The sequence below is a fragment of the Parasteatoda tepidariorum genome, chromosome 6, assembly GCF_982258835.1.
Source record: "Parasteatoda tepidariorum strain Cologne lab strain chromosome 6, Ptep-v5.0, whole genome shotgun sequence".
Classification (NCBI taxonomy): Eukaryota; Metazoa; Arthropoda; class Arachnida; order Araneae; family Theridiidae; genus Parasteatoda; species Parasteatoda tepidariorum.
Window position 1 is genome coordinate 45607865 of NC_141760.1, and position 20123 is coordinate 45627987.

A 20123-nucleotide genomic window follows, 5' to 3' on the forward strand; every position below is an offset into this window, starting at 1 on the left:
ATATATTAAATAAGAAACTTCAAGGAACAAATAAAACTCTTGTTGATGCAAAAGCGAAGATATTTGGCATCATTACCCTTATTGAGTTACGTCAGAAATATATTAACAACAAAAACTTTGAACAGTTTCATTGGCTCCAAAAATGTGAAGTAAATGATACCGCTTTACTTGTTATTGTCTATCATCTGAAAATTCTATCGGCTGATTTAAAAGAAAGATATTCTGATTTAAAACAAATTTATTTTCCAACATGGATATTGCAGTTCATGTTAGTGGATTTGTCTGATATATCAAATATATCAAGAAGAACTTGCAGAAATGCAAAATGATGATTCAGTTAAAACTTTATTTAATATGAAAGGAGTGATGGCATGGCTTCGTGAGGAAACAGAAAACAAATACCCAAATTCGATCAAATGTGCAAGAAAACTATTGTTACCGATTCCATCTTCATATTTAGCTGAATTTAGTGCTGTAAATGATTTTATTGGTAAAAAAAGAAATCGTCTGGATATAACACAACGGGGAGACTTGAGACTGAAGCTAGCAGCAAGCATCAAGGGCAAGAATCTCACTAAATTAAAATAATAAATTATTATAGAAAAATCTTTATTAAAATTATTTCGAATTTTAATTTTAGTTTTTCATTATATGTTCTGAAAATTTACTTACTTTGTTTCGCTTACAATTTCCTAAATTATTCTAAAAATTATGTATATGTTACATAGGGGGGCATAAGAATTTTAGAAAGGCTTAGGTGGGGCATGGTACAAAAAAGGTTGGGAAACACTGCCTTATTGTAATTTCGCAACCGCTATAAATATTGTGAGCTAAAACTTTCGAAATAGGAGCCCTGCGGCATTGATTTTATGATATTAGTTGATTCCTAGAGTCATTTCAAATTTTTCCATCGTAAACAAATACATAGCTTTTTATAACGAAATAGAATAATCTTACCTCATTTCTAATTATTAATAAAGCAATTTTTTTTGACTGGCTAATTAGTAATATTTGAAATGCATTGTAATGAATTGTTCTAAATAGTGTTTTCGGTGAAAAACACCACGATTTTCATCTAAACAGCAAAATTTTTCTATGCTGTATAGTATTATCCAGTGAAAAATTCACAAACTTGAAAAGTACATATGTAGAAAAAATACTAAGGAAGAATTTGACGTATTCAACTTTTAAAGAAAAAGTAAATCTTATAATTTTTACTCCAAGCATTTCTCTGGTGCATAATAAACTAAAAGAAGATTTAAATTTCATCCGCATCACGTATCTATTATAGCAAGACATGACAAAAACTAAGTCCATGTCCAGTAAAAAGAAAAAAGATAAAAAAAGAATTTGAATAATTCGTACAAAATAAGCATCTGAAATCGTAAAACGGTACTTGACCTTTACTTATGGCACTGTTATCAGATAATCGCTTTATCGTTTTTAGGGCAACAAAAAAGGAAATAATGAAAAGAATACGAACTTAAGGTTAAACAATGCAATAAAATTTTTAAAAAAATGATTTTCGCAAAAATGTAGAAGTTATGGCATAGTCGAGCGCAACGCAACACGAGCTGTGACATGTATGAACTTATGCTGTCGTTTGACTAATGGATTTGCTTCCTTGAATACCATTAATTGAAATACTATTATTTTATCTATCTTATAAAAATAATTTGTTTCAATTATGTAAGAAGAAAAAACTAATGGTACATTCAACATAATTAGTTGATATTGCAACTTATTTCGCTGTAAATTTTTTTTTATGAAAGTTGCAAAGGCTTATTGGCTGTTTTGAATAATTAGATATAAATGTTGGCACAGAAACCAAAGAATATGCTCAAAATGAAGATGACTGCAAAATTTCGGCTCCTGCTTTAAAAAAAGTATGACGTATCATAATAGTATATCTACAAAAAAAGGTGTTGCGTGGGACAAGTTCAAAATTATCTCTATAGGTAAATGAGTAAACATCCACCCAATGTTTCATAGCAGGTCAAGAAGAATAAGTGTCATAAATGTACACAAACACATTTAGTACGAAACACATATAAAGAGACAAAGACAATCAAAAATACAGATAATAATCCAAGCTCTTCTCTCTCGGAAGTCAGTACAGGGTTATTCATAATTCCCTCCGCCTGTAAACGCCATTTTTCTTTACTACAACTGGCTTCAGTGGTACATGGTACTGCCATCTACCGGCAACTGCTTAAATTAAAACTTGAATACTTTCGGAATAATTTCATAGGTTCTTTTATGCCCTATTCGTCTTCGTTTTTTTACTATAACGCTTCGAAACCCCGGAGGGAATTATGAGTAACCCTGTATTAGTAAACCATCACTGGTAGATGGTTAATGTGGATCAATCCAACCAAATACATGTACACATTCAGCAGCTGTGTGTGAAAGTGAAACCACTCTCCTCACATGAGCATTTAAGAGTTTGACTAACATTTGAGACTGCTGAAAATATAAGCATACTCTGGACTATTATTGTTACATGATAGATAATTGCAAAATTTTATGTATGTGTATAGATTATTGATTACAAAACTTTAAACACGATTTACTCGAAACTATGTTACAATGTTTTTTTCAAAACACCGCCATTTTGGGAAAAAAGTACTTTAAAAAAAAAAATCCTGTATGTTACGAAAACTACATTCGTGTAATTTAAAAAAATTAAAACGGAGCCAAATTTGATAATTTTTTTTTTCATCTGATGAGTAAAGTAAGTAATGAATAGTTTAAAAATAAGTTATATACATTGTATTATCTCTTACATCTCGGTAATGTTTCTAAGTCTCCTAATGTCTTTCAAGAACGATTAAATCTAAATGACGGTATTTTATGCTGCACCAACTCTATGATGTTTCAGCTCGTTGCCAAGTTAAAAGGAACGGTACCTTCTGGAAAAAGGGTATTAACTTTGAATTGATGTTCTTATTAGTATAATTTAATTATGAATTTTGAACAATACAGAAGAGGCGTGCGAGGTATCTGACAAATTTCAGTTATTGCTCGTCTTTCGTGTTGTAGAGTTAACTTGCCTTCTGTTCTCAAATATTGTCACATTTAATATGTAACTCAAGATTTCATTTTAAAGATCGTGTTATTGTAAAAACGCGCTATAAAAATGAGTTTTTATATTTATATTTTTGAATAAAATAAAGTTAAAATCCTCTCTTTAACTGTATAATGTCGTTGACAGGCCTGCCAACTTTCCTTGGTTTTTTGTTGAAGATTCTTAACAATTATATGCATTTGTGATATTTAATTTCCCATGCGAACTTTTGCGTCAGAATTTATTTACCAGTATTTGGTTTGCAATGATTTTGAATACGACTACATATAATATAAAGACACTTAAACAATACTTGTATGTAGAGCCGCGATGGCTCAGGGGATAGAGCGTTCGCCTTCCAATGAATCCCAGCTTCAATGAATCCCCCGGGTTCGAATCCCAGTCGATACGAATTCCGCATCCGGCTTGCACCTACCACAATGCTGACGTGAAATAACCTCAGTGGTAGACGGATCATAGGTTAGAGTCCTCCTGCCGTCAGGTTAACCGTAGCTCCATCAAAAAGTCCTCCATGAAGGCAAATTTCTTTTAATACTCGATCCAGGAGTTCCCTTCTCTTCTGGATTAGGTTCAAAATTATAAGGCTACGGAGTTGAACATTAGTTGTCGTAAACCCATAAAATTGGGTTGGCTGTTCAACGACGGTTATAAAATAAGAATAAAATACTTGTATGTAGGGCCGGGATAGCCTGGTTTGTAGGGCATTGGGCCCATGTCCAAGAGTTCGTGGGTTCGATCCCCACCGACCGAAGACTCCCCGTGTAGTAAATGGTGACTGATGCACATTAAATCTGCCAAGTCGCAAAGTCCTCCATGTTCCCATAACAAATCAATACCTCTCGGGGTACTGATCCAGGAGTTTCCTTGTCTTCTGGATTGGTTCAAAATTACAAAGCTACGGAATTGAACATTTAAGTTGAGTCGTAAACCCAAAATTGGGTCGGCTGTTCAACGATGGATGAAATAGAAAAAATTAAAAATACTTGTATGTGTACATGTATTAAAGACATTTAAGTAATACAACTACGTTTAAATAATCTAAAACTGCTGGTGATCTTGTTTTGAAGTTCTGGGGGAATATTAAGATCGTTCGTTTACCTTATTGTAATTTCACAACCGCTATGAATATTGTGAGCTAGACCTTAAGAAATGGAAGCTCTGTGGAGTTGATTGTGCAAAATTAACTGATTCCCAGACTCATTTCGAATTTTCCCTCATTTAAACAAATACACTGATTTTTATAGTAAAATAGAATCGTATTCCCTCATTTCTCGCTATTATTGAAACATTCTTATTCGGCAGGTTAATTTATATTATTTGTAAGGCATCAGGCAATATAAGGAAATGTTCAAGATAGTGTTTTAAGAGAAAAACACGATTTTCGTCTAAACGGTAAAATTTCTCTGTGCTATGCTATTATCTCGTGGAAATTTCGGAAGCTTGTAAAGTACATATCTAGAAAAAATACAAAGGAACAATTTGATGTAATGCTAACCTTTAAAAAAAAAAACTCAGACTTATCACTAAATTGCTACAAGTCCTTTATTCGTTCCTTAATAAACTAAGAAGATATTTAACTTTTATCAGCAGCACGTATGCAATTGAAAGTTATCATAAAACCTGTGTCCATGTCCAGTGAGGAAAAAAAAAAAGAAAAGAAATATCGGAATAATTCATACAGAAGAAGCTTCTGAAATTGCAGAACGATATTTTTGGCCCTACTGTGAAATAATCCCTTTGGCGTTTTTTGGCCAACAGAAAAAGGGAAGAATAAAATGAGTACGAAATTAAATATGTACCTGATGTCGGCCACCTTCTAAAAATAGCATTTCTTATAATAAATCTACTTGAGTCGTGATGGATCAGGGGATAGCAGGGCTAAAAAGAATAGAAGGGCTAGTTCACTCCTTTGAAGTATCTCTCGCCGCGCCGATCCTCCGACGTCACTCTAGTGACGTCACTTTGGCGCAAAGCTCGCACTTTTACTTCAAGAACGGAGCGTTTGGCCTTACTAGCTCTAACTAATATTGGATCATTTCTTTTTGCGAGATATTCTAAGACATTTGTTATTTTCTATAATAACTTTCCTCAGTTTTTGCAGTGAATTTACAAGAATTTAAAACTATTATCGAAATGCCAGTTTGCGCGATTGCAACTTGCAAAAATTCTGATTCAAAAACAAAAGGAAAAAGTATAATTTTTCGCGTGTTCCCTAAAGTAAATGAACAACTATGTAAAGAATGGATTCCGAAATGACACAGTTAATATAAAACAGCAATACGTTTATTCTGTCGTAAAGAACTTTTATAAAAATTCATTATCTAAATAGAAACCGCCTCGTTACTTCATAAAGAAAGGCAGGTGAAAAGAATTAAAAAATGTATAAAGTCAAAGAAAATTAAAATGTAAATAAAAAGTATAAATAAAATATATAGTATATAGTTGAAATTCTCCTAATTTCATAACATATTTTTTAATGTAGTTACTACTCTAAATATTTAGGTTTTTTTTTTTTTAAATTATATTCTCTTCAATTTAAATATCTATAAATTATGTCATCGTAAATTTAAATGTCTATAAACAATTGTAAAATTTCTAATGTCATTATGAACCAAAATTATTATTTTGTTTCAGTAATTAGCGTTTAAGGTCGATGTTTCCTAATGATTAAGTAAGAACAAATTGCCATTAACGACATATATTAAAATCAGGGATTCTAAATTTAACTTAACTTATCGTTATAAAAGAATATGTAGATAAAAAAAGTGTCGATATATGCCTTCATTTTTCTTAATAGTTAAAGTTAAAACTGAACTTTTTAAAATAAAGTATTTATCGTGTCATTTTCACCAACTAGCAAAACATTTTTATAAGTTTAAAATGGGTTTTTTTTTAATATAATAACCAAGAAAGTTTTTTTTAACTACGTTTATGAACGGAAATAATGTGTTAATTACGTAAAGTTTGAAGGCTAATAGCCAGAAAAAGTCTAACTTATTTTTACAAAGAGAAAGATGCAAAGTTATCATATCTTTGCTTGCGATCTCCGAGATCTGTGGACACAGTGACGTCATGAGGAGGGAAATCGTAGCTTCAGCTCTAAGAGCGGAGTGAACTAGCCCTTCTATTCTCTTTAGCCCTGAGGGGATAGAGCGTTTGCCTTCCAATGAGGTGAACCGGGTTCGGATCACAGTCATGGCTGATCGATACGAATTCCGCATCCGACTTTCACCGCCCACAGTGCTTACGTAAAATATCATCAGTGGTAGACGGATCATGATTTTTCTTGGTTTTCCTCTCCGTGTAACTCAAATTCGGGTTTGTTCGACCAAAAAGTCTCCCCCGAAGGCAAATTTCTCCCGCTGCCTGATCCAAGAGTTCCCTTGTCTTCTGGATTGGGTTTAAAATTACAAGGCTACGGAGTTGAATATCAATAGTCGTAAACCTGAAATTGGGTCTGCTGTTCAACGACGGTTATAAAATTAAATAAACCTATTTGAAAATCAAAATTATATAATTGAATTAACCAAATTATAATATCGAGGTAGAATTAAATTGATTTTGCGTACTTTTTAAAATGTAATTGATCAAAGTGATTTTGTATTTACATAGTACAAATTTTGGTCCATTATATGTCTTATCTTTAATTTTTTGGAGGTGAAGGGTAGCTCGTTATGTTAAGCAGAGAATTTTCTTAGAAGTGTTTATAAGGGGAAGGGCTGCCATCACGTTATTGTAACGCGAGAAACATTAACCGAGTAACAGCTATTCTTCGTTATTTTTCTTTACTTACGTTAGCTTCTCCCTTCTTCACCAATATGCCTAAAAATAAATAACGTTATAAAAATTACATCCCTTGTTTTTTTTTTTTTTCTTCTTCTGATAATTAAAATTGTAAGTGTTTAACAGAGGGACGAGTCGTAAATTATTTTTGTTTGGTTCTTTATAACAATCCAAAAACTTCTCTGCTGCGTAAATCAAGTGTGACAACCTCTTTTAGTTTTGTTGTCGTTTCTCGTGACAGTCCTTAGGAGTTGGAAATGTTTCAAATTTTATATCGGTCATAGAACTGACAATCTGCTGCTCCTTCTGTTATTTAGACTCTTAATGCCTCTGAATGCTGTTACTGATTGCCAATAAATTGCGCTGCTACCTCTAACCAGCATCTGATTTATGAGGTCATTTCAAATGGATCCTTCAGTTTTGCATTCTGAAACTCAATTAACAAGATGAGCGGTCAGGTCACGCTCGTTGCTTAGAAGCACTCGTATTGAGGTATATCAATGCGAAGCGCAGATTCTAATAAATAAAAACTTGATTTGTAATAAATAAAACTTGAGTAAATTTCATTAATTACTGAAAACAATGTGATAATTTTTTGATCGCATTTAACATTATCAGTCTCCGAAGACTAACGCGGCCTAACGGAAAGTTCAGTATTACTTACCGATGACTGGCACGGCACTCAACGTGTTAAGAAATATCTACCAGATTTAAACATTCACAAGTGTTAGGATTTACAGAAATTTGTGCTTTTAAAATTTAATGCATTCGCGGCATATATTTTTTTTTCTTGGAAAAAAAATCCTAAATACAATAGTAATTGTATAATAAATAAATAAATCGCAGGAAAATTGAAGTTATAATTTATTTTAATTTCATAAATCCAGGCCTTTTTTTATTTTTATATCGTTTTCTTAAGAACTAAATGGTACGTTCTGTCATCAAAATTTTCATCACTGCAATGACAACAAGTGCGAAAAACAACAAAATTTTTTACCCAAGGAAGCGCTTCTCGTACATATTTGGATTTATCTATGTAATAAATATGAGCGAATTTTGGCCATATTTAAGTTGCTTTATCGTAGCAAAACTCACGTGGAAAAAAAAATTAATGCCACAATTGTTTCAGGAAATTTTCGTCGAACGTGTTTCTTGCTGTCATAACTATAAAATTTGACATCGTGTATAGAGAAGTTTAAAAAATGTTCCGATGTATCAAAATGTTATTAATGCGTGATTAGTTTTTGAGTAATTTCACATCAAAACTATTTATTTTGAGCTCTGTGTAATTTAGTTTAGCAAAAACTTTTAGCTGGGCATTATAATTTTTGTCTTGTCTGAAAATGTAAGCCTTCTCTTTTTTTTTTTAAAGTTCGAAATAATTTTGGAATAATTAATTTATATTAATGGTTTTACGATGTAAAGGAAAAATTAATCGCAGAAAAACTATAATTTTAGCAGCCACGTGCTCTTATGAATGAAATAAAGAAAAGCTTTGCTATATTTCGAATTTTGTAATTATTAAATTTTAAAATGTAGGTGTTTTTAGTGTTTATGTAATACCGAAAAATTAACAAAAGATGTGTATTTTTTCCTTCTTTTAGAGAAAGCCAAATCCAACTATTATCCTTCTATCTGAAAAATAATTTTAGATTATTTTAATTATACTTACATATATTTATTTATACTCCATGGTTTATACTTTCACGTTTCCCTTCCCCTTCCCCTTTTTATGTAAGTAGAGCCTCTGAATTAGTAACGCGCCTTACATCTAAGTAACATGTGTATGACGTCAGATTAACCATTCTTCGTTTACAAATTTGATCAATTAATATTTATTAATATTTTTCAATTTACATCTTTACGATTTCAATATTTAAGCATGCATACGTTATTTCCTTTCCTTCGGGTTGAATTTAAACGTATTTACTATATTTACGTAAACGTATTTATCAAAACAAAAAGAGTAAATTTAACTTACAAAATTTCTCAGTCTATGTTTCCGTTTTTTTTTTTTTTCTTTTTTTTTTCCAATTTTTATTTTGAACTTAAATTTTTTTTTTAACAGGTTGCGCTTAATAATTTTTACACATTTAATATTGGGATAAAAATTTAAAAAAAATAGTAATAAGTAGAAATATCGCCTCTTCGGTTTAAATTTCCATTTTTATTTACTGAGTACTTGTATATAATTATAATTTTATTTTTAATAGTTAACATGTGTACTGCTATAATTTTAGGACCAATTAGATGAGCGAACGAGCGAGCTCAGATTGCGAAGCGATTTGAAGAGAACTGTGCAAGCAGTTCCGAGGTTTGGTAAGCGATAAAAGGGTGGGCATTGCCCCTCTAACATACTTTAAATAAGGGAACGTGACGTTTTTGAATTGTTTTATGTCCAGGCAAAAGATTTTTTTATCGCAACGTGTATTTTAACGAAAACTATTAGCAGGGAAATTATGATTTATTTTATTTGTTTAATTTTATTTCTTATTGTTAATTATTATTGCAATTACGTACTCTTATATCTAAACTTACTCTTACTACTCTTAACTACTCTTGCTAAAGAAAATCAATCCACACAGCTGTATCAATAAACGGCTCCTTAGTAGACTGAACAGATTTAAACTCGAGCGAAGCTATCTGGAAAGAACTGCTACTTAGTAGATTGAACAGATTTAAACTCGAGCGAAGCTATCTGGAAAGAACTGCTACAGAAAGTGATGTAATGATGAAAATTAATTTAAAAGTTATTAATGTATAAAAACTGGCTTAATAAACAAGAAAAAGGTGGGGAAAAAGTATAAATAGCCAGCTCAGATGTCGAAGCGACCTGAAAGGAACTGCGTCAACAATTTCTGTGAGCAGGGGGTGGAGCTCCCTAGTTTATTGAAGTCAAGAAGTGGATAACTATCAATTACTCCTAAAACAATTGCCCAAGAATTAGTCTAGTAATGCCATTCATTGCATGTGCAAATCATTTACCCTTTTTTTATGTTCTTAATTTTACTAGTCACTTATCAGCTGGTCTGCATTTATATATTTAACTAATAGCTTTGTGGTTTCTTTTATCCTTTGGCTACAGGAACTCACCTGTTTCGTATAATTCCACATTACCGCTCATGCCATAGACATCATTGTTCTGAATCTTTGTATTGATATTTTAATTGCAAAACGGAGAGGTAAAAATCGTATATGGTCTATCTGCTTTGATGCTTCCTGAAGTAATATATAGAGAAAGTGCAAATGCTCGCAGCTTTGCAATTTTCAATGTCTCTTCGAAAAGCGTTGGAATGATGTTATGAATGAGAGTGTAGCTAAGAATAGTGGAAAAATCATATTTCATCTTGCTTCCTATGCAGTCAACAGTTTATAAGTTCTCGGAATAGTAGAAATTAATGAAAAACAATCCGATGAGTCCATGATAATGGTGGCCATTTGCCAGTTATGGGTAACAAGATCCTGAAAATACCAAAAACTTCGTCTTGTAACAGAGTCTTTATTTCATTAATGAGATTCAGCATCTTATTTTATTAAGGTCAGGTATTATGCATAAAATTTATTATTTTTGTTCCTGCAACGAAGCGTGTACCAGTTAGTGTTTCATAAATTACGTCGTTGTATACTTTTGATTCAGAAAATTTTGTTTGTTTTTTATTCTCTACAAATATCAGGTATTGAAATTTATTTGGCTGTTGTCTGATTTTTATTTAACTTTTAAATTTAGGTAATATCTTTAGAGATTCTGAAAAAAAATATCGTGCTTGTACAAAATAAAATATTGCAGTAATTAAATGACTGATCCATTGATCCTGACTGATCCACTTTCCACGTTATTTTGCTCATGTGATATTTTGTCCACGTCACATTTTGAGTGCAAACTATTTGTAAAACCGGTGTTAGGTTACCAATTTCCTTTAGATTGTATTTTAATATAAAAGTACATTTTTTAGTTACAATAAAATAGATACATAAAATGAAACAAAATACATGAAATTAAAAAAAATCAGTTTTATGAAAGAGTATAAATTCGAAAATCATTTATTTAAGTGAACAAATTCTTATTTATTTCAAGTTAAGATAGAAAAAAAAAGTTTTAACTATTTTTGAACAACAGACAAGAAAGAGAAAGAAAGAAAGCAGACAATTCATAATAGCTTTATGCATAATTCCAAAACCCAAAATTAGCGTTCTTTTTATCATGTTTCAAAAAGAAGGGTGTCGAAACGATTTTGAAGGTTTGTGTTGGCGGTCCAGATCTAGTTTTTTTTTTTCCCCTCCTCCTAATATCAACAGCGTTTTGTTTCAGAAGTCACCCACTTTTAAACTATTTTCAACTTTTGTATTCACAGGCACACACACCTGCTGCTTTCTCAAATGTTACAAAAAAAAGTAAATCCCTAGAAAGAAAAAGATTTTTTTCTTTCTTGAAAACGAGGAAGTCTTAATGACTTTCACCAGTTCCAGAACTCCAAGGTTTCTCGCTGTCCTGTCTACCTTACGCGCCAATCTCAAACCATTGCCAACATGGAGAAAGATGTCAAGTGAGATCCATATTTCCCTCTCTTTTTTGTTCCTTTCTTCCTTTTCGTTACTTATTAGTATATAACATTAAAATTCTTTTGTTTTGTTTAGTTTTGTATTTTGTGTTTTAAAATAACATAACTTTGTGATGTGATTAAATAGACTGCAATTTTCTTCCATTTTTGCTTTTTTGCATCTTTATATACATTTGAAATTATTAATTGCATCTTTTAATTTAATGTTTAATATGTTTCTTGCTTTTGCTGCCAATTTTTAAACTAATATTTAAGTTTTACTCCTTTTAATAATGTGAAATATTTCCTCTAATTAATGATGAAAATATTTTCGTTACAAAACATATCCTAAAACTTTCCATGAAAAATCTGTTTTTATAGTCAAAAATCATTAGAATTTTGATATTGGTATTTAAAATAAAATTATTATGTATTAAGCAACGCGTACAGTCAATAATTTTTCATCCGATTCAAAATTTATTTTCTAGAAGATAATATAAATTGAAGTTTATTTACTTAGTTATATATTTGGTTAATTTCTTATGTTAAATGCGCACTTATGGCCTTGTATGTAGGTATTCATATTTTTACAAATTGTTTGTCTAAATTTAATTAAGTTTCCCATGAATATCTTTTTCCAATACTTCTTAGTTTTTAAATTTGAAAATCATTAAAACATTTTGCTTAAAAAAATATGTACCCACAATTAAGTAGGAAACCACAAATAAATTATACAAGTTTTATATTTTAATTAACATATTTTTATATTTACAAAGGATTCTGTTATTTTTTTTATCTATTATAACATTAATTGGCCCTAACTTACGAACCGCTTTCTTGGCTAAATACTATGTACACGATGCTTATTCAGAGAAAAAATAATTATTTAAGAAAAATAATGATGCTAGTAAATCGAGATAAATAATAGAAAAATATAAACGATACATAAATAAATAAAATAATAAATTAACAGTGAACAATAAATTAATCAAAACAGTATTCTTGTAATAGGTATTTAATTTCTTATGTGAAACATTTTACATAGTTTTTACATTAGAAATAATAATGTATGCCCATAAAAGCTTTCATATGTAAAGGCAAAACATAAAAATAACTGTTTTGACATCAAATTGTTCAAAGTCTTTCACCTTTTAGAAAATGGTATTTATGGATTTCTCCTTCTTAAATATTAAAAATTAATAGCATAAAAAATAACCAAACCTCTGATTATTGAATTGCTCTTTATCATTTTTCATTTATTTATTTTGTGTTTTATATTAAGATGTTTTTATAGCTTTTACATAGTATTTAATACTTTGTTGCATTTTTTTCGAATAAAAGATTATATTTTTGCTGAAACGATTTTAAATTTCTCAATTAATTATTCTTTTAAAAGAAAGATGTGTGTATGTTGGCTGGCAACCAAGTTTAAACATTCAAGCATTGGATGAGAACCATTAATTATATCTTATTTTCTATGCTTGGTAGCTTTAAAAAAATTTAACATCCTTTTATATCATACTTTTCTATATTTTTCTTTTTTATTTTATTTATAACTGGGAAAAGGAGGGAAATAATATCCAAGAAGGGAATAATATTTAAGGAAGGAGGGAATAATATTTAAGAAGAGAAATAATATCCAAGGTTGGCAATCGGCCACACTAAAATCATCAAAAAATAATCTCTTCTAAATAGTTAAATTTTTTCCCCTTTTTTTTTTATCGAAATACATAAGGTACTTATATTAGGTCATAAGTAAGTAGATTATTCACTATAATCGGAATTTATGTAATTTAATTGATTTATTTCCCGCCACGTTCCAATAGGGATGAGTGAGCTCAAAAAAAGTGTCTCTTAGAATAACTTATGTTCTAATGGTCGGTAATTAAAAAAAATAGTTGAAAGTAATTGAACATTACTAGTGTTAACAAAAATTTTGATATTAATTTTTTTTGTTAGATTCTAATAGTATTTCATATTTTGTATCGAATTTTTTTTTCTAGTTTTTCTATAAAAAAAAATTTTTTTTAAAAGAAGTTTATGAAAAACGTCTTTCTGAACAGCTGAGATTATAATTATCATTTACAAAAATTCCACCATTTACTTATTTGATTAAAGTATAACCCTAATATTTTCTCATATTTTCACTCAGTCTATTAAAAGTTTATGAGAATTACTGTGCTAAAATATTTAGTTCTTTTTTTGCCAGCTTTTAATCTGCATTAATGTGTCACTCAAATTGTTTGTTGTTTTGCAACTGTGTGTTTGTATGTTTTACTAACCAAGTTTTGCTTTCTAACAAAATAACTAATTTGAAATGATGATGAATGTTTTTCTTTTAATTGTTTCTGCATGCAGACAAATCGAAGATCCTATTACTGTAGTTAACAAATGTATTGAGAGCTTAGAAAAGTTAGTAAATTTAAAGACAAGCGCTGATCGAGCTTTGTACGTTGGCTCTATCGAAAAGTTGCAACTTGCAGTATGTTCAGAAGGTGAGATGAAATTTAAACTAATTTGTTTTGTTTGGTCAAACGCTGGTATATTACCCATATAAGGAGTTCATTATGTCCTCTACTGCTTTACTTATAAATGGTGATCGCTAAAGTAGTAAAATAAATATCTAATTACAATGAAATAATTATGAATTACTTAATGAGAACACTTATAGTGCCATTTAGCTTATTAATTTATCCTATTTCATTAAGGGCTTAAGATACAATGAAAAAGTCCCTCAAAAAGCATACATGTGCAGGTAATCGTGGGAAATAAAATACTTGAGTTATGCAAGTTTCAATTTGCTATTTCTAAAAGGCAAATTAAACTTTGAAGGAAACAAAGGCCATTTTTAGGTCAAAAAGTTGTCGTGTTTACTTAACCCGTTTTAGGCCAAACATAGAAGTTCTATAAAGTGTGGTATTGTTTTCATTGAAATATGCTTACATTACATTCATGATGACACAAAAAAATTTCGTGTATGAAAAATTATAGTTTATTTAAGAAATAAAATGGTGTGTATAGACAATTAATGAACTAATCATTTAGTTGAACGTTAGTTTTTTATGAAATTTGTTTCATTCCTTTTTTTTTATTTACTGACTTTCTACTTAAATCCATCATAAAAAACATATGATAAATCTCAAAAGAACTAATTATACATTTTCAAAAAATTGTCAATAACCGTTGGTTTAAAAAAAGAACTTGAACAGTTAAAAAATTTCTCAACAGAAAGTGTTTACTCCAATTGAATTACTAATAATTTATGGATGCCTTCAGAACCCTTGACAATAGCAGAAAAATAAAATTACGTCACAGTGTTATTTAAAAAATATTTATTGAAATGGTGCATTTGTGCACCTTTGGCCAAAAATGGGTTAAAATTGCGATACTTTTAAAGATCTTATCTGCCACTTTACAATAACTAAGCATCACTTTTGGACTAAAGTTTAAAGTTGTTACCATTTAGAAGTTCAAGTGAGTCCAGGACTGTAGTGGACATCTTATATAATAAACTGCTGTTTGTAGAAAATGCAACACCATGAAGGAATCATCAGAATCAAATGAAATTCGCAGCAAATGTCAATTATAGGATATTATGCAAATTAATAAAGTTTCAGAGCCATCGCGCGTGCGTGGCGCGCGCAGCGCCCTCTGAATTGATGCTGAAAGCGTATAAATAAAGTGCTGTAGCGGGACGTTGAAAATAGTCTATGATTATTTGTTAGTGGCAAACGTTTAGTGAGACCTGAGTATGCCTCCACGACGGAAGAATAAGAAATTCAAGCAACTTACGGAGTTTGAACGAGGGAGGATAATCGGCCTTCCAGAAGGAGGATTTTCCTATCGCGCAATAGCAGCTCGTATGCAGCGGAACAGTTCCACAGTGATGCGAGTTTGGAAGCAATGGACCGACGAGCACCGAACAACTCGAAAAACAGGCACTGGACGACAGAAGGTGACGTCAGAGCGCGATGATCGACACCTGCTCCGCATGGCGGTGAATGATCGCACAGCTTCCTCCAGGCAGCTGGCAGCACATTGGTCTACTGCTACAGGTGTACAATTGTCGGCTTCGTCAATTCGTCGTCGTCTGCTGCGCCGTGGATTGCGTGCAAGGGTGCCATTATACAGGATTCCCCTCACGGCGGATCATCGACGGCTGCGTCGGCAGTGGGCTCTTGAGCACAGAGACTGGCGAGCTGATTGGCACCAAGTTGTCTTTTCAGATGAATCACGCTTCAATTTGTGGACCCATGATGGCCGTGTTCGTGTTAGACGTTATGCCGGTCAACGCTGCCTTCCTGAGTGTATTATTGAACGACATAGTGGTCGAACACCCGGAGTTATGGTCTGGGGTGCGATTTCGTATCATGGACGATCCAATTTGATACGAATTGAGGGTAATCTCAATAGCAACAGATACGTCCGTGAAGTGCTACAGCCCGAAGTCGTTCCTTTCCTTCAAGGCATCCCTGGAGCTATCTTTCAGCAGGATAATGCACGCCCACATGTTGCGCGGACTGTTAGAGACTTCTGTTCAGCACAACGTATGCAACTTCTTCCTTGGCCTGCTTATTCGCCGGATATGTCGCCTATTGAGCACGTGTGGGATATGGTTGGTCGGCGTCTCACTCGTGATCCGCGTCCTGCAGTTTCCAAAGACGAACTTTGGTTGCGCATACAAGCGATATGGAATTCTCTTCCTCAAGCAGATATTCAACATCTGTTTGACTCCATGCCACGTCGTATAGCAGCACTTATTGCAGCGCGTGGTGGCTGCACCAAATACTGATTTCGGACACTTAATTTGTTTCTTTTGTTTTGAAAATTTCATCATTTATTTGTATTAGTACAAGTCGTTTCTGCATTAAATTTCATTTGATTCTGATGATTCTTTCATGGTGTTGCATTTTCTACAAACAGCAGTTTAGATAATTTACAATCTATATATTTATATAAAAAATTTTCTAGTTGTTTTTACAAATACCAATTTATGTTTTTTTTCTTCTTCATATTTTTTTAATGAAGTTTTTTTTTATACTTATGATTATGCACTGCAAATTAAGTTGATTTTGGTGTTTTTCTTACTAACATGTAATGTTAAATAAAACTCAAATTTTATCATTGTCATGGAAATATAAATATGTAACTTTTATTAACTGCCAAACAAGTGTTTTGAATACATTTCTTTTCTTGCTCTATTTTCTGAAAAAGCTCAAAAACAATTTGAAGAAAAAACTCTTGAGGGCAATTTGGGAACTAATCTCAGTTATCGTTTGGTGCTAATTGTAGTAGTAAGCTAAGGGCAACCATTCTTTCATCAATCAATTTGTGAAATGTTAAGTTTCTCACCATCCTGATGGGAGTATTGTAATCTTCTGTATTTGCATGTTATAAAGTTACAAAATGTGAGCTGCCATTGAAAACCTAATGCATTCTACCTAATGCAAGACACAATGAGTGATGAGATTTTTTTGGGCAAAAGAAAGATGTCAGCAGCAGGTATTCAACATGAATTGTATATTATGTACTGAAAGGGGGCGTGATTGCTCTTGTTTTCTAGTGGCGCTATCTATGGCCAAGAATTTGACTTCTGCCACATACATACGCCACACCCGTTTATACGGTGGACCCATTCATGCATCCGTTCATTCATCCTCAGTTCGTAATTTTGACTTGAACCAGAGAACGATCAATCTTCAGTTACCCCAGATGTATAATGTGTTTTGGGAACATGGAGGACTTTGTGACCCGACAGATTCAACGTGCACCAGCCACTAGTTACTTCACAGGGAGTTTTCGGCCGACTGGATTCGCCCGTTCTCGTGAATATTAGTCCAGTGTCCTGCCAGCCAGGCTATCCCCGCCCTACTGAAGTGTTGCTGCATGTTAATGCTCACCTTCATAATGCTTGACAAAAATAAGATCTTTTGTGCTAATTCTAAAGGGACATGTTTAATCATACCCTTTAAGTGGATAAGTTTCAAACAGCAGTATGATTTAGTGTATGAAAATGCTATGATAAGTAGGCTCAAATTACTGGTGGCTGAGTTTTATGCAAAAAGGTTTGGTAAGTCAGTAAATTGCAGTGACAGGTTCTTAGAAATATAAAATGAGGACTACGTTTAAAAATGGAAGGGAGCTGTATCATTCATGTCAATGAAAAATCTATTGAATCTAAGCAGGCTATTTATTTACTTCATCAGAGGTTAGTCTTCGATCTGCCCTCGTATATCCTCACCAAAATATGTATCAAGATACCTTCAGAAGTACTCTGTACTAATGTTGAAGTAAAATTTTTGAAAAATATTCTAAGGAATGTTTCTAAATGTAGTTGAAAATATATATATAAATATATATCTACAAATATCTTCTAATGTAATGTAAATATGTTCTAAATGTAAATATATATATATACATACACACACAGGAGGTAGAAAAATAATGGAAACACTTCTGGGAACACACTTATAACTTTAGAAGTGTTTAAATCTTGCGATTTGCCGTATTTATCAATGAAATTTAAAGCTTTTAGTGGTTTAAGGGATAAATAATAAATTAAAAACGAAAAATAGTGTTTTTGAACACCCTATACCAAAAAATTTAGCAATAAATGTGTAACTTGTAGCAATTAGTTTGGTTATTGCATGCAATAGTTGCACAAAATTTCGTTATTTTTATTTCAAAAAAAAGTATTTTGTCTTACAATTTTTTGCTACAATTTTAAGAATATTCAATGGAATTAAACAAAATTTGTAGAGCAATTTAAAATTGGTCACAAAATTATTGCTTTAAAATTTGAGAAAAATTCATTTAAAACTGCCCAAAATATGAGTAATTAAAGTAGTTCTTTTATACTGCTCATGCGCGGGAAAAATTTTGAATTATTTTCTTAATATTGTAGAGATTAATATCGTATTTGGCAACTAATAAAAAAAAATTTCAATTTGAATATCTTGAAAATCTCAAAAGTTTCAATTTTCTAAGTAATATTTTTAAAAAAACTCAAACTAATAAGGGGTTTTCCACAAATTTCATTTTGTACAATTAAATAACATTTATTAAAAATGACACTGGCATTATTAGAGATCATCCCCATATAAGTATCTTTTTCTACACCTGTTATTTTTTTATATAATCTTATTTCGTTGTGTAAACGTTTATTGTAAGGCATTATCATTTGTTATTTAAATTTGTCTTACGATACAAAATAATATTTGTAGAAAACCCCTTATTTTGAGGTTCTTTTAAAAAGTACAAAAACTACTTAGAAAATTGCTGGAAACTTTTGAAATTTTTAAAAAAATCAAATGGAATTTTTTTTATTAGTTGCCAAATACAATGAATTCCCTACAAAATTAAGAAGAAAAAAAAAATTTTTTTTTTAAATTTTTCCCACAAATGCGCAGTACAAAAGAACTACATTAATTACTCATATCTTGCACAGTTTTAAATGAATTTTGTAACTAATTCTAAATTGCTCTTAAAATTTTGTTCAATTTTATCAAATATTTTATTATAAGTTATAATAAAGAAAAATAATAAAAAAAATCTAAGCAAAGAAAACTTAGTTTTTATAAAAATGTCCATATCTCCATAAATATTTAAGCTAGGTTTCTGAAATTTTGGGCATATAATAACTGAAATAATTGTTACACATTTATTGCTAAATTTTTTTGCATAAACACTATTTTCAGTTTGTAATCGTTCCCTAAAACCTCTAAAAGCTTTAAACTTCATTGATAAGTATGAGAAATCGCGTTTTCTAAATACTTCTGAAGTTATAAAATGATTCTATATATATATAGAATCATTTTATAACTTCAGAAGTGTATATATATATGAAGTTCTGTTGTTTTATATTATAAACACAAAAAAGGAAAAGAAAAAAGAAATTGTTCCTCTATCTATCATGTATTTTTACCTTTATCAAACTAACATTTTATGGAATTTAAAAATATTTCTTCTGAATTTTCTTCCTTTTCTTAAATTTTTTTAGAAAGTGCCATGAAGCATTTTGTGTCCAATTGCACAGGAGGCATACCACTTTTAGTTACCATATTAGAAGTAAAACATGTTTAAATCTTTACTTTTTAACACATAATATTTTTAGTAATTGTGCTTATGAAATTGTTTTTCCATACATTGATTATTAAGATTTATTATTACCAGATATTAAATTAAAAATTCAAAAACTCGTTTTTTATCTATTCACATAGATGAAAACATAGGCATGTCTTTTGTAGGCATAATAAAGCTATTCCTAGAAATCAAAATCATATTAAAACTACAAAATAAGATTTGTTTGAACATATTTAATAATAAGCGTAAATCTTAACTGAAAAATTCATTGCTGGAGAGTCTTCACCTGGTATAATCTTTGATTAAAATTGAGCACCTATCTAAAAAATTTTTAAAAAAATTATTCGAAAAAAAAATTATGGGTGTTTTGTTCTTTGGAATTAAATGTCAAAAAATTATTGCACAATCTGTTTCCATAACTTTGGAAAAAATCTATTTGGTTTTTGAGTAATTTTTGGGTAGTTATTGGGTGGAGATGCTCTTAAAAGAAAAATAAATTTAAAGGATCTTGTAAAAAGTTTTGCCAAATGTCCCACAAAGTCTAGCTCAGCTGTTCTGTTTGACACATACTTTGCCAAGTGTGGTAACTGATTCCACTATTATTGCTTTAGCAAAGCAATGATAGTGGAAAT

General features: G+C 30.9%; 1 protein-coding gene across 7 annotated transcripts in view; it reads left to right on the forward strand.

The window, feature by feature from the left end:
* LOC107456278 (cytosolic carboxypeptidase 1) overlaps positions 1 to 20123 on the forward strand; it is a 77729-nt gene that overhangs the window by 20038 nt on the left and 37568 nt on the right. For 4 of the 7 annotated variants that reach the window (XM_071178729.2, XM_071178728.2, XM_071178726.2 and 1 more), the window contains exons 2-4: positions 11224 to 11415; positions 13768 to 13904; positions 19409 to 19476. In XM_071178729.2, coding sequence (XP_071034830.2) covers positions 11399 to 11415; positions 13768 to 13904; positions 19409 to 19476 — 222 coding nt within the window. In that variant the 5' untranslated portion in view covers positions 11224 to 11398. Of the gene's footprint in view, positions 1 to 11223; positions 11416 to 13767; positions 13905 to 19408; positions 19477 to 20123 lie in introns of those variants that run through there. The other 3 variants (XM_043039430.3, XM_071178730.2, XM_043039431.2) reach the window with 2 other exon arrangements.